General features: G+C 46.6%; 3 protein-coding genes across 4 annotated transcripts in view; 1 reads left to right on the top strand and 2 right to left on the bottom strand.

Moving 5' to 3' along the window:
• LOC129472521 (neuroblastoma breakpoint family member 1-like) overlaps positions 1-13,852 on the bottom strand; it is a 705,345-nt gene that overhangs the window by 163,115 nt on the left and 528,378 nt on the right. The gene's annotated exons all lie outside the window — the stretch shown is intronic.
• Positions 1-13,852, bottom strand: part of FBXO42 (F-box protein 42) — a 124,321-nt gene that overhangs the window by 97,682 nt on the left and 12,787 nt on the right. The window contains exon 1 of one of the 2 annotated variants that reach the window (XM_055262226.2): positions 11,213-11,470. The exons of the other annotated variant lie outside the window; for it this stretch is intronic. The gene's annotated coding sequence lies outside the window, so the exon portion shown is untranslated. Of the gene's footprint in view, positions 1-11,212; positions 11,471-13,852 lie in introns of those variants that run through there. 2 annotated transcript variants of the gene reach the window in all.
• SZRD1 (SUZ RNA binding domain containing 1) overlaps positions 12,284-13,852 on the top strand; it is a 47,036-nt gene continuing 45,467 nt past the window's right edge. The window contains exon 1 of the mRNA XM_063631778.1: positions 12,284-12,358. Coding sequence (XP_063487848.1) covers positions 12,299-12,358 — 60 coding nt within the window. The 5' untranslated portion in view covers positions 12,284-12,298. The remainder of the gene's footprint in view (positions 12,359-13,852) is intronic.

Raw genomic sequence — 13,852 nt, 5'->3', positions numbered from 1 at the left:
CAGGACCACCATGGACAACATGGCAAAACCCTAACTCTACAGGCCAGGTGCAGTGGCTCACGCCTGTAATGCCAGCACTTTGGGAGGCCAAGACGGGCGGATCACCTGAAGCTGGGAGTTCGAGACCAGCTTGACCAACATGGAGAAACCCCGTCTCTACTAAAAATACAAAATTAGCCGGGCGTGGTGGCACATGCCTGTAATCCCAGCTACTCAGGAGGCTGAGGCAGGGGAATTGCTTGAACCTGGGAGGTGGAAGTTGCGGTGAGCCGAGATCACGCCATCGCACTCCAGCCTGGGCAACAAGAGCGAAACTCTGTCTCAAAAAAAAAAAAAAAAACCCTAACTCTACAGAAACAATGGACATGGTGGCACCTGCTTGTAGTCCCAGCTACTAAGGAGGCTGGGGTAAGAGGGTCACCTGAGTCTGGGGAGGTCAATGCTGGAGCGAGCCGTGATCGCCCACTACACTCCAGTCTGGGAGGCAGATTGAGATCCTGTCTAAAAAAAAAAAAGAGTTACAGCAATATCATCTCCTCCCTTTTGTTCCCCTGACCCTTAATAGTTTCACCTTACAGTAATTAATTTCTAACTTACCTACCGCTATGGTTTAGATAAGGTTTGTCCCCACCAAAACTCATGTGGAAATTTGATCCCCAATGTGGTGGTGTTAGGAGGTGGGGGGCCTACTGGGTGGTGTTTAGGTAATGGGGGCAGATCTCTCATGAGTGACTTGGTGCTGTTCTCCTGGTAGTGAGTGAGTTCTGGCTCTCCGAAACTAGATTAGTTCCTGGGAGAGTAGGTTGTTATAAATCAGGTCATCCCCAAGGTTTCCCCTATTCACGTGTCAACTTCCCTTGACCTTTCCTGCCACACTGTGATACAGCTGGAAAGCCCTGCCAGAAGCGAGGGCCATAGCCTTGAACTTCCTAGCCTGTAGAACCATGAGCTAAATAAACCTCTTTTCTTAAATTACTTAGTCTCAGGTATTCTTTACAGAAACACAAAATGGACTAAGACACCTACTCTACCACCTTTTGCCCTTCTGGTGTTATAACACATAAGCAACCAATTCCCTATATTAAATTTCCTATTTGAAATATTTAGTATGTTTTCCAGTTTTTGGCTGGATCCTGATGGATAAAAAATTCTAAGGATTTAGAAGAACTGCAGCCTAGGCGCAGTGGCTCACGCCTGCAGTGCCAACACTTCAGGTCAAGGCAGGTGGAGGATCGCTTGAAGACACGAATTCCAGACCAGCGTGGGCAACATAGCAAAACCCCATCTCTACAAAAAACACAAAAAAATTAGCCTGGCATGGTGACATGCGACTGTAGTCCCAGCTACTCAGGAGGCTGAGATGGGACGGTAACTCAAGCCTGGGAGGGAGAGGCTGTAGTAAGCAGAGATCGCATCACCAGACTCTGTGTCTAAAAAAATAAAAATTAAAAAAATTCCCAGCACTTTGGGAGGCCGAGGCAGGTACATCACGAGGTCAGGAGTTCAAGACCAGCCTCGCCAAGATGGTGAAACCCCATCTCTACTAAAAATACAAAAAATTAGCCAGGCATGGTGGTGGGTGCCTATAATCCCAGCTACTTGGGGGGCTGAGGGAGGAGAATCGCTTGAACCCAGGAGGTGGAGGTTGCAGTGAGCCCAGATCGTGCCATTGCACTTCGGCCTGGGTGACAGAGACTATGTCTTAAAAAAAAAAAAAAAAAATTGGCCAGGTGTAGTGGTGCCCATCTGTAGTTCTAGCTACTCGGGAGGCTGAGGCAGGAGGATCACTTGAGCCAGGAGATTGGGGCTGCATTGAGCCATAATCACACCACTACACTTTAGCATGGCAAAAAAAACAAAACAAAACAAAAAAAGAAAACTGCAAAGGGATCTTTTTTTTTTTTGAGACGGAGTTTCACTCATGTTGCCAAGGCTGGAGTGCAATGGCGCAATCTTGGCTCACCGCGACCTCCACCTCACAGGTTCAAGTGATTCTCCTGCCTCAGCCTCCCGAGTAGCTGGAATTACAGGCATATGCCACCACACCCAGCTAATTTTGTATTTTTAGTAGAAACGGGGTTTCTCAATTGTTGGTCAGGCTGGTCTCGAACTCCGGACCTCAGGTGATCCACCCGTCTCAGCCTCCCAAAGTGCTGGGATTACTTAAGTTAGCTTCAGGTATTTTATTAGTAGTAATATGGAATATACATAATTTTTTTTTTTTTTTTTTTTTGAGACAGAGACTCTACCGCCCAGGCTGGAGTACAGTGGCTCGATCTCAGCTCACTGCAACCTCGGCCTCCCGGGTACAAGCGATTCTCCCACCTCAGCTTCCCAAGTAGCTGAGATTACAGGCACATACCACCACACCCAGCTAACTTTTTTTTGTGTGTGTATTTTTTAGTAGAGACGGGGTTTCCCCATGTTGGCCAGGCTGGTCTCAAACTCCCAACCTCAGGTGATCTGCCCGCCTCAGCCTCCCAAAGTACTGGGATTATAGGCATGAGCCACAGCACCCATCCAGTTGTTATATTTTTAAACCTTCTTATACATACATAGGATAAAGCAAATAAATGTTAATATTATTAAAACCAAATATTTCAGTATGAGACAAATATAAAATCAAAAGAAAAAATCCCATAAATGTGTTAAATTTAGTTGTAAATATCAATATAAAGCTCTGATTTCTAATAAAAATATTTTCTGGGCTGGGCGTGGTGGCTCACACCTGTAATCCCAACACTTTGGGAGGCCAAGGTGGTTGGATCACCTGAGGTCAGGAGTTTGAGACCAGCCTGGCCAACCTGGTGAAACCCCATCTCTACTAAAAATACAAAAATTAGCTGGGCGTGGTGGGGGGCGCCTGTAATCCCAGCTACTCCAGAGGCTGAGGCAGGAGAATCACTTGAACCTGGGAGGCGGAGGTTATAGTGACCCGAAATCATGCCATTGCACTCCAGCCTGAGAGACAGAGTGAGACCATCTCAAAAAAAAGATAACAAAAAAATATATATATATTTTCTGAGCCAGGCACGGCAGCTCATGCCTGTAATCCCAGCACTTTGGGAGACCAAGGCAGGTGGATCACGAGGCCAGGAGTTCGAGACCAGCCTGGCCAACATGGTGATACCCCGTCTCTACTAAATATACAAAAAATTAGCTGGGCGTGGTGGATGACACCTGTAACCCCAGCTATTTGGGAGGCTGAGGCAGGAGAATCACTTGAACCCAGGAAGTGGAGGTTGCAGTGAGCCGAGATCCTGCCACTGCACTCCAGCCTGGGTCATGGAGTGAGACTCTGTCTTAAAAATACAATAAAATAAAATAATAAATTTTCTAGTTGTGACTACTGAAAGGACCTAGAAACAATGAAGACCCTGTAGCAATGAGCATCCCTAGCACACAGATCCTGGTTTCTACTGGCATTCCCTGTAAGAGACACTGGGTTGCCAGGCGCGGTGGCTCACGCCTGTAATCCCAGCACTTTGGGAGGCCGAGGCAGGTGGATCACGAGGTCAGGAGATCGAGACCATCCTGGCTAACAAGGTGAAACCCTGTCTCTACTAAAAATACAAAAATTAGCCGGGCGTGGTGGCGGGCACCTGTAGTCCCAGCTACTCGGGAGGCTGAGGCAGGAGAATGGCACGAAGCCAGGAGGCAGAGCTTGCAGTGAGCCGAGATCAAGCCACTGCTCCAGCCTGGGTGACACAGCGAGACTCCATCTCAAAAAAAAAAAAAAAAAAGACACCAGGTCTTCTTAGAAAAACGACTAATTTCACTTCAATGACAGGTAGACTACAAGGTGAATCCGGGATAGCTTGTTGTGACAAAAAATAAGGAAGCACGCCAAGACCAAAGGTGACATGTCAGAAGAACACAACACCAACTTAAGGAGGCTTATGCTGGCCAAATTTCAGCGTCAGAATGACTAATGGTGAGAACGAAGTGTAAAATAATGAATAAATTAAAATCTATGTACAATATAGTGATACAGAAAGTAGCAAGGAAACTTATTTGCTACCACTGAGGTGACCACTGCACCAATTCTTTACTAAGAAATTTATAATGAAAAGCAAAAAAATAAACACCCTACCTTATTAGAGATCAATAAAGGAAACATTTGAAAGAGCATACCCCCATACTAGTGAATTCCTTAAAACAACTGAAATGAAAGTATCCTAAATAGAAAACATTCTAAGGGAACATTACCAGCTAAAATCAAAACATGCTTGCCTTTAAATAAATTAAATGAACTACCTCAAATCTACTTATTACTAGAAAACAAGAGAGCAGGGCGTGGTGGCTTACGCCTGTAACCCCAGCACTTTGGGAGGCCGAGGAGGGTGGATCATGAGGTCAAGAGATCGAGACCATCCTGGCTAACACAGTGAAACCCCCTCTCCACTAAATACACAAAAAATTAGCTGGGCATGGTGGTGGGCGCCTATAGTCCCAGCTACTGAGGAGGCTGAGGCAGGAGAATGGTGTGAACCCGGGAGGTGGAGCTTGCAGTGAGCCGAGAGAGCGCCACTGCACTCCAGCCTGGGCGACAGAGCTAGACTCCGTCTCAAAAAACAAACAAAAAAAGAAAACAAGAGAAAATAAGTTATTAAGCTAAGTTACTGTCCAGAACAGTACAATTTTTTTTTTTTTTTTGAGACAAAGTCTCACTCTGTCGCCCAGGCTGGAGGGCAGTGGAGGGACCTCAACTCACTGCAACCTCTGCCTCCCGGGTTCAAGCGATTCTCCTGGTTCAGCCTCCCGGGTAACTGGGATTACAGGCACACACCACCTCACCCAGCTAATTTTTGTATTTTTAGTAGTAGAGATGGGGTTTCACCATGTTGGCCAAGCTGGTCTTGAACTCCTGACCTCAAGTGATCTGCCTGCCTCAGCCTCCCACAGTGCTGGCATTATAGGCATTAGCTACTGCACCCGGCCTGTCAGAATAGTACAATTTTAAAAGTGACTATTGCCATATATAATAACTATACATTTATCAGATTTATATAGTATACATATATACATAACTTATCTGTGTGTGTGTGCGCACATCAAAGCATCACAAGATACATTCACCTTTGAAGCAAAACACTGGAAAAAATTAAAAACTTAGAAAAAAACTTTACAGGCCAGCACAGTAGCTCATGCCTGTAATCCTAGCACTTTGGGAGGCTGAGGCAGGTGGATCACTTCAAGACAAGAGTTCGAGACTAGCCTGGCCAACATGGTGAAACCCTGTGTCTACTAAAAATACAAAGTTAGCCAGGCATGGTGGTGTGCACCTGTAATACCAGTTACTCAGGTGGCTGAGGCAGGAGAATCACTTGAACCCAGGAGCAAAGGTTGCAGTGAGCCAAGATGGCGCCACTGCCCTCCAGCTTAGGCAACAGAGAGAGACTTCCTCTCAAAACAAACAAACAAACAAACAAACAAACAACTTTACAAATTAAAAAGTAGAAACTTCAGGCAGGGCATGGTGGCTCATGCCTGTAATCCCAGCACTTTGGGAGGCCAAGGCCAGCGGATCACCTGAGATCAGGAGTTCCAGACCAGCTTCACCAACGTGGTGAAACCCCATCTTTACTAAAAATACAAAAATCAGGCAGGCACAGTAGCTCACGCCTGTAATCCCCGCACTTTGGGAGGCCGAGGCGGGCAGTTTACGAGGTCTGGAAATCGAGACCATCCTGGCTAACACAGTGAAACCCTGTCTCTACTAAAAATATAAAAAATTATCTGGCGGTGGTGGCAGGCGCCTATAGTCTCAGCTACTTGGGAGGCTGAGGCAGGAGAATGGTGTGAACTGGGGAGGCGGAGCTTGCAGTGAGCCGAGCTCGTGCCACTGCACTCCAGCCTGGGCGACAGAGCGAGATTCCGTATCAAAAAAAAAAAAAAAATACAAAAATTAGCCAGGTATGGTGGTGCATACCTGTAATCCCAGCTACTTTGGAGGCTGAGGCATGAGAATTGCTTGAACCCAGAAGGCGGCGGCTATAGTGAGCCAAAATTGTGCCATCCAGCCTGGACAACAGAGTGAGAGTCTGTCAAAAAAAAATTTTTTTTTTTTTTAAACAGGCCGGGCATGGTGGTTCACGCCTGTATTCCGAGCACTTTGGGAGGCCGAGGCAGGTGGATCACCTGAGGTCAGGAGTTCGAAACCAGCCTGGCTGACTCGGTGAAACCCCATCTCTACTAAAAATACAAAAATTAGCTGGGCGTGCTGACAGGCGCCTGTAATTCCAGCTATTCTGGAGGCTGAGGCAGGAGAATTGCTTGAACCCAGGAGGTGGAGGTTGCAATGAGCCGAGATTGCACCATTGCACTCCAGCCTGGGCAACAGGAGCAAAACTCCGTCTCGAAAAATATATAAATAAAAATAAAAATAAAAAATAGAAATAAAATAAGCTTAATACTGGACAATTTTAAAATGACTTATCTGCTGGCCATGATGGCTCATGCCTGTAATCCCAGCATTTTGGTAGGCCAAGGCGGGTGGATCAGGATTTCCAGACCAGCCTGACCAACATGGTGAAACCCCATCCCTATCACAAAAATTAGTCAGACGTGGTGGCGGGCGCCTGTAGTCCCAGCTACTCGGGAGGCTGAGGCAGGAAAATCGCTTGAACCCGGGAGGCAGAGGCTGCAGTGAGCCGAGATGGCACCACTGCATTCTAGCCTGGGTGACAGAGCAAGACTCCATCTCAAAAAAAAAAAAGAGGCCGGGCGCAGTGGCTCACGCCTGTAATCCCAGCACTTCGGGAGGCCAAGACGGGTGGATCACGAGGTCAGGAGATTGAGACCATCCTGGCTAACATGGTGAAACCCCGTCTCTACTAAAAAAAATACAAAAAATTAGCTGGGCGTGGTGGTGGGTGCCTGTAGTCCCAGCTACTAGGGAGGCTGAGGCAGGAGAATGGCGTAAACCTGGGAGGCGGAGCTTGCAGTGAGCCGAGATTGCGCCACTGCACTCCAGCCTGGCGACAGAGCGCGACTCCGTCTCAAAAAAAAAAAAAAGAAAAAGAAAAAAAGAAAAGAAAGACTCGCCTATAAGTCATAAGCTGTATTATAAGCTTAATGCTGGACAATTTTTAAATGACTTGTCTGTAAGTCATATCCTTGTACATGTAGCAAGCTGTCACATTATAGAAAAATGAACACGTCACCTTCACTTTTCCATCAACCGCAACCTTAGAGCACTCATTTTCAGTTAAGATACAGATGGTATATGTTCAATAATACAGTGCCACATAAAAATTCCACTCAATCCAAAAATTTGAAGTTTCTGCAATATAGGCAACAACACGCTAACTTAACTGTACAACAACTATAGCACTAAGGTGAATAACTTGTGCTGGGATACAGAAGTTCAATATCAAAGCTACTAGCAACACCAATCCATATAGGTTCTATAAAAGTTTAGTGTAATTTGCCGGGCGCGGTGGCTGAAGCCTGTAATCCCAGCACTTTGGGAGGCCAAGGTGGGCAGATCACGTGGTCAGGAGTTCGAGACCAGCCTGGCCAATATGATGAAATCCCATCTCTACTGAAAAAAAACTACAAAAATTAGCCGGGCATGGGGCGGGCGCCTGTACTCCCAGCTACTCAGGAGGCTGAGGCAAGAGAATCGCTTGAACCCGGGAGGTAGAGGTTGCAGTGAGCAGAGATTGCGCCACTGCACTCCAGCCTAGGCGATAGAGCAAGACTTGGTCTCAAAAAAATAAAAAAGAAAAAGAAAGTTTAGTGTAATTCTCACTTAAGCGGTCAGCTTCAATCAAAAAGGAATTAAGATCTTCTCATTTTATTTATTGTTGGGGAAAAGGAGTCAGTACTAATAACCACCTATAATCAACATTGTAGGGGATAACAATTAAATATTTACTGTATTAATTAAATGTCATCAAATTAAAAACACAGTGCCTCTTGTACTAGTTTACAAAACAAAAACAAAAAAGCATCATCACTCTTAAGTTGTCACCACTCAGTAATCTGAGATATTTTAATTGCAGCTGCAATGTTTGTGTTTGTTGCCTGTGTGTATGACTCATATAGAAAGGTTTTCCCAAGACTGCTGGATTTTTGAGAATGCAGAAGCCATAACTGGGGCATACTGTGTGGGAAGTGTCATGACAGTGAATGAATAAAAGGGGAAAAGAACCCATGACAGAATTTTTTTTTACGTTTTTATAAAAAGCAAGTCACTCACTGAAGGCAGACTCTGCAGAATAATAGGAAAGGTTGGGGAAAAGCCATCCCTGCTCCAAGAAGTCTTCCTTGACCCTCTTGGTTGGATTCAGTGCACTTCTTACACTACATAGCACTTAACAGGTTTCCTTGTCTGGCTCTCTAACCATACTATATGCAACTTCAGACCAAAAGTCGTCTTAAATTAGTACCTACTTCCCAAAACGCCTGCCATATGGAGGGCCCTCAGTAGGTGGTTCATAAATAGGAATAATCAATTTTATATTTACCTTTTATTTTACATTTTACAAAGCACTTTCACGAACACTATCTTTTTTGATCCACATTAACAATCGTGGGAAGGGCTTTATTTAATCAAATGGCTTCTGGTTTTACAAAGAGTTAATTCAGGGCCGGGCGCAGTGGCTCATGCCTGTAATCCCAGCACTTTGGGAGGACAAGGCAGGTGGATCGCCTGAGGTCAGGAGTTCAAGACCAGCCTGGCCAACATAGTGAAACCTTGTCTCTACTAAAAATACAAAAAATTAGCTGGGCATGATGGCAGGCACCTGCAATCCCAGCTACTCAGTTGAGGCAGGAGAATCGCTTGAACCCGAGAGGTGGATGTTGCAGTGAGCCGAGATCATTGCACTCCAGCCTGGGAAACGAGCAAAACTATGTCTCAAAAAACAAACAAAAAAGAGTTAATTCAATGACTAAAACAATTCTGAAATCACAAATTACATATTTGTTCATCTTTGAGATAGCTTCTCCCTGGGACCTCAGTGTTCTTTTAAAACTCAGACGTTTTGTTAGCATTTTCTTTGCTTGCTCTCCATAATAGCTAGGACTCACCCTGCTCTGAATCTTACTAAGGGTTTAAACCACATAAAGCTGTTATTAAAGACCCTTCTAGAAATCAGACAAGAAGAAGCATCCTAAGCTATTTTTTTTCTGATCCTGTTCTTTTTGTAACTAAGGTAAGGAATTGCAAAGGTCAAAATCTGGAGAGCAAATGATGTCATGGATATCATGAAGTTGCATCAATACCTGATGATGATTTAGCATAACAGTGCAACATATTATGCCAAGAAGAATAATGATGAGCCACCAGGATGTTTTACTGCATTAATTTCATAACTCTTTATTAGCAAATTGATATGCAAAGTAGCTCTCCAATTTTCTACCACAGAGAAGCTGCTGGTTCAGATTTACATCTTCAGCAAAGACACTAAGAAAATCGACAAATTTCTATGGATAAGTCTTTGATTTAAAAATAGAAAAGGAGGCTGGGCGCGGTGGCTCAAGCCTGGGGTGGGGCAGGGTATCGCTTGAGACCAGGTGTTTGAGATCAGCCTGGGCAACATGGTGAAACCCCGTCTCTACTAAAATTATAAAAAAAAAAAAAAATTAGCCGGGCGTGGTGGCGTACACCTGTAATTCCAGCTACTCAGGAAGCTGAGGCAGGAGAATTGCTTAAACCCAGGGGATGGAGATTGCAGAGAGCCGAGACTGTGCTACTGCACTCCAGCCTGGATGAGAGTGAGAGACTGCCAAAAAAAAAAAAGAAAGAAAGAAAATGGTCAAATAATAACCTAAACAGTTGTCATTTTAACAATGAAAAGCTTTTTAAGATATGCAACATGCGTATGGATCAATGTAAACTGAATCATGTATTTATACTGGCTTGTCAAAAGCAAACAGTTACTGGGTATAAAATGACAACATACAATAGAAAAGACACCCAATCAGATTACACACATCAATACACTCAAAGTTAGCAATTTAACACAGCATCACTAATGGCCATAAGAGCTACAGACATAATTCTAAATATTCAATTCTAAATAATAGTACTTCCCCCAAATTTTCCTTGCCTCTTTATATCCATGATGTCATCATTCTTAAGCACAAGTAAAGCCAATTTGTTACAAAAGACATTTTGGTGTGTCCAAGCAAAAGCAATTGCCTCAACAACTCCCCATAGCACAATTCCAATGAAGCCATCATTCCTCAAGAAAGTGAAGGCTTCAAACCGACTTCCCTACATGACAGAAACACAACCGAAGTCTCCCAATTAGCATTTAAACAACAACAAAAGCTGTTCTCAAAAAGGAACAACATAGTTTCAATGTCGGGGCCAGCAACTGCCAGCAAGTAAGAAATGGTAATGTGTCAGAATCTTCATCTAGATCGATCAGAATCCCACCACAGAAAAATCCAGACTCTGGCAATTAAGAAATGAGGCTTTTCCTAATAGAAATCGGGAGATTTAACAGACAAAGCAATTGGTTATTCTGAATCTTAACAATCCGAAGGTTTCAAACGAACTCAGCGTTGAAGTTACTCTGCAGCGACCATCAAGATCTCACAATCGTTTTCTCTTCGCTGACAAATTCGTTCCCACCCTCCACCGTTCCCTTTGCACACACAATTCTCGCCAAGAGAAGCCTTCCACGGTCACAGCATGGATTGCTGTCTCAAGCAAGGAGATCCGCAGTTCCCATTTCTCTAGGGGAACACTCAACAAGCTAGGGGATAGGAAAGGCCTTTTGTGTTTTATTTAACGTAAACCAATTCCAAAATTATCCCTTTGCAGCTGCAGGTTCAGAGATGCTGGCCCCCAGCCGCAGCCCCAATTTTGATGGGCACCCGACCCCCAGCTCCTCTCTCGCAAAGGAGTGAAATGTTCGGAGGAACGATGAAAGATTACCTGACACCCTAAAGCCATCCTTGCCCGGGCCACACATCCCTTTACTGCCCGGGTGAGGGGACGAGAACCACCCTGCTGAGGAGAGGGGGTGGGTTCGCTCCCAACCCAAGGGCTGGCTGGAAAGGAGCTCTCCTCCTCCTCGCCTCACTCGAGGACGGCGATAGCAAGGCACCCTGCCCACCCAGGACCGACCCCCGCGCGGAATACGGGGCCTGCGTCAGACCCCGGGCGCCCGCTGCCCCTTGCCAGTCCCGGGCATAAAGGGCAGAAGGCGCCGGCTCCCTACCGCGGCCCGGGAAGGAGAAGAGGCCTCACCTGGCCCAGCCCGCTCCACGCTCTCGGGTTCGCTCCGCTGGCGACGGTAATGAGGGAGCCAGGGACAGGGCCAGAGCAGAGGCGCTCTGCCTCAGGCCGCGACAGCCCTGCTCGGGGCCCCTCACAGCTGGCGAGACCCTAAGCCGCCCGGAGCCGCCATCTTCCTCCACTCAAACGCCGCCGCTGCCGCAGCTGCTGCTGCTCAGGCCGGGAGAAGACAGCGCAGAGCGCGCATGCGCCGGGGCGGGAGCGGAGGACGCGCGAGCGCTCACGTCACCGTGGCGGGCTGGCGAGGGGCGGCCACGGGGCGGTGCAATATTGAGCATGGCCGTGGTCACACGCCGAGGTTCTGTGGAGAGTGGAATGCGGTCGGGGGAGCGAGGCTTCCGCACCCGCCTTCTCCGTGTCTGTAGCGTCGACCTCATAGCCGCACCCACCCTCCGCTGCACTGTCTGGGGCAACTGGGTGGCTTTCCCGGTGGTTTGAGACTAACATTTAGCCAGGAATTAACTCACTTCTACCCCGAGGGCCCGATGAGCAGAGAGGGATGTGGCCGATGTAACTGCCCTCGGATATCGCCAAGCGGAGGGAAACTGTGCTTGAGGTGTGCAAGAGAAGTCTCCCTTAACCGTAGCCTCGTAGCAACCACTGTGTGAGTTCTTACTAGCTCCACTTTTCAGATGAGGAAACTGAGGCACAGAAAACGATCAGTTATTTGCCCGGAATCACACACCTATCAGTGGAGATGGGAAGGCGCGGGAAAGAGGATTTAAATTCAGGCATGTCTGGTTCCCAAGCTCCTTTACTTCCTACTGGCTAGGGGATAGGATCCAGCAAAGTCCTCCATTTCAAGGGAGCAACCTGGTGTGTAGGTGAGAACCTTCATGAGCCCAGCCCTGCAGCATGTGGTCTAAGGAAATGCCAGATACAGAGTCAAAGACTTCAGTCTAAACTCTGTAAGCCAAAAAAAAAAAAAAAAAATCTAAGGCCTCCCCAAACCATCTGAATGGACTTCCTCCTAGGCCAGGGCAGTCTAAAATGTAACCAACCTGAGAGACTGGTTCAGGCCATGACAGGAAGCAGGACATGAGACATGCCTCATTACGCCCTCCAGCATTGACATCGACACAACAGACCTTAAGACTGGTAAGAAACATTTACAATCTATTCTCTCTGGAGCCCACCTGCCACCTGGAGGCTTCACATGCATGATACAACTTTGGTGTCCACAATCCCTTATCATAACCCAGAGATTCATTTCTATTGATAATAACTTTTTTTTTTTGAGACAGGGTCTAACTCTGTTGCCCAGGCTGGAGTCCAGTGATGAGTTATTGGTTTGCTGCAACCTCTGCCTTTCCGGCTCAAGCTATCCTCCTACCTTAGCCTCCTGAGTAACTGGGACTACAGGCGGGCACCACCACACCTGGCTAATTTTTCCATTTTTTTGTAGACACAGGGTTTCGATGTTGCCCACTTTCGTCTCAAACTCCTGAGCACAAGTAATCCACTTGCCTTGGCCTCCCAAAGTGCTGGGATTACAGGCGTGTGCCACTGCACCAGGCCTATTGATAATAACTATTTCAACTCATTGCCAATCAGAAAATGTTTAAATCTGCCTATAACGTGGAAGCCCCCACTTCAAGTTTCCGGTCCTTCTGCACCGAACCAATGTCGTTTTTATTTATTTACTTACTTATTTTTATTTATTTATTTTTTTTTGAGACAGAGTCTTGCTCTGTCGCCCAGACTAGAGTGCAGTGGCACCATCTCCACTCACTGCAACTTCCACCTCCTGGGTTCAACCGATTCTCCTGCCTCAGCCTCCCGAGTAGCTGGGATTACAGGCGCCCACCACCGTGCCCAGCTAATTTTTGTATTTTCAGTAGAAAATACAAAATTCAGCAGAAAATACGGGGTTTCACCATCTTGGACAGGCTGATCTCAAACTCCCGACCTCGTGATCCACCCACCTCGGCCTTCCAAAGTGCTGGAATTACAGGTGTGAGCCATGGTGCCTGGCCTTTTTATGTATTTATTGAGACAGGGTCTCACTCTTCGCCCAGGCTGGAGTGCAATGGTGTGATCTCCACTCACTGCAACCTCCGCCTCCTGGGTCCAAACGATTCTCGTGCCTCAACCTCCTGAGTAGCTGGGATTACAGACATGTGCCACCACACCCAGCTAATTTTTGTATTTTTAGTAAAGACAGGGTTTCACCATGTTGGCCAGGCTGGTCTCGAACTCCTGCCTCAGTTAATCCACCCGCCTCAGCCTCCCAAAGTGCTGGGATTACAGGCATAAGCCCCTGCACCTGGCCTTGTATTAATATATCTTAAATGTATCTGATTGATATCTCATGTCTCTTTAAAATGTATAAAACCAAGCTGCTCCCCAACCACCTTGGGCACATGTTCTCAGGATCTCCCAAGGGCTGTGTCATGGGCCATGGTCACTCATATTTGGCTCAGAATAAATCTCTTCAAATATTTTACAAAGTTTCCTCCTAGGAAATCTCATGGGGCATAGGGCTGGGCCAGAAGCCAAGTTCCCCGTCAAGTTGGAGGGCAAGGCCCTTTTGAGCAGACTTGGGTCACCCTTACCCATAGAGAGCTGTATGGGCCCGAAGCGGTGGTGCAC

Source organism: Symphalangus syndactylus, chromosome 22, assembly GCF_028878055.3.
Source record: "Symphalangus syndactylus isolate Jambi chromosome 22, NHGRI_mSymSyn1-v2.1_pri, whole genome shotgun sequence".
Lineage (NCBI taxonomy): Eukaryota > Metazoa > Chordata > Mammalia > Primates > Hylobatidae > Symphalangus > Symphalangus syndactylus.
Note: the sequence above shows the minus strand (reverse complement) of the source record. Positions and strands in the feature narration are given on the sequence as shown.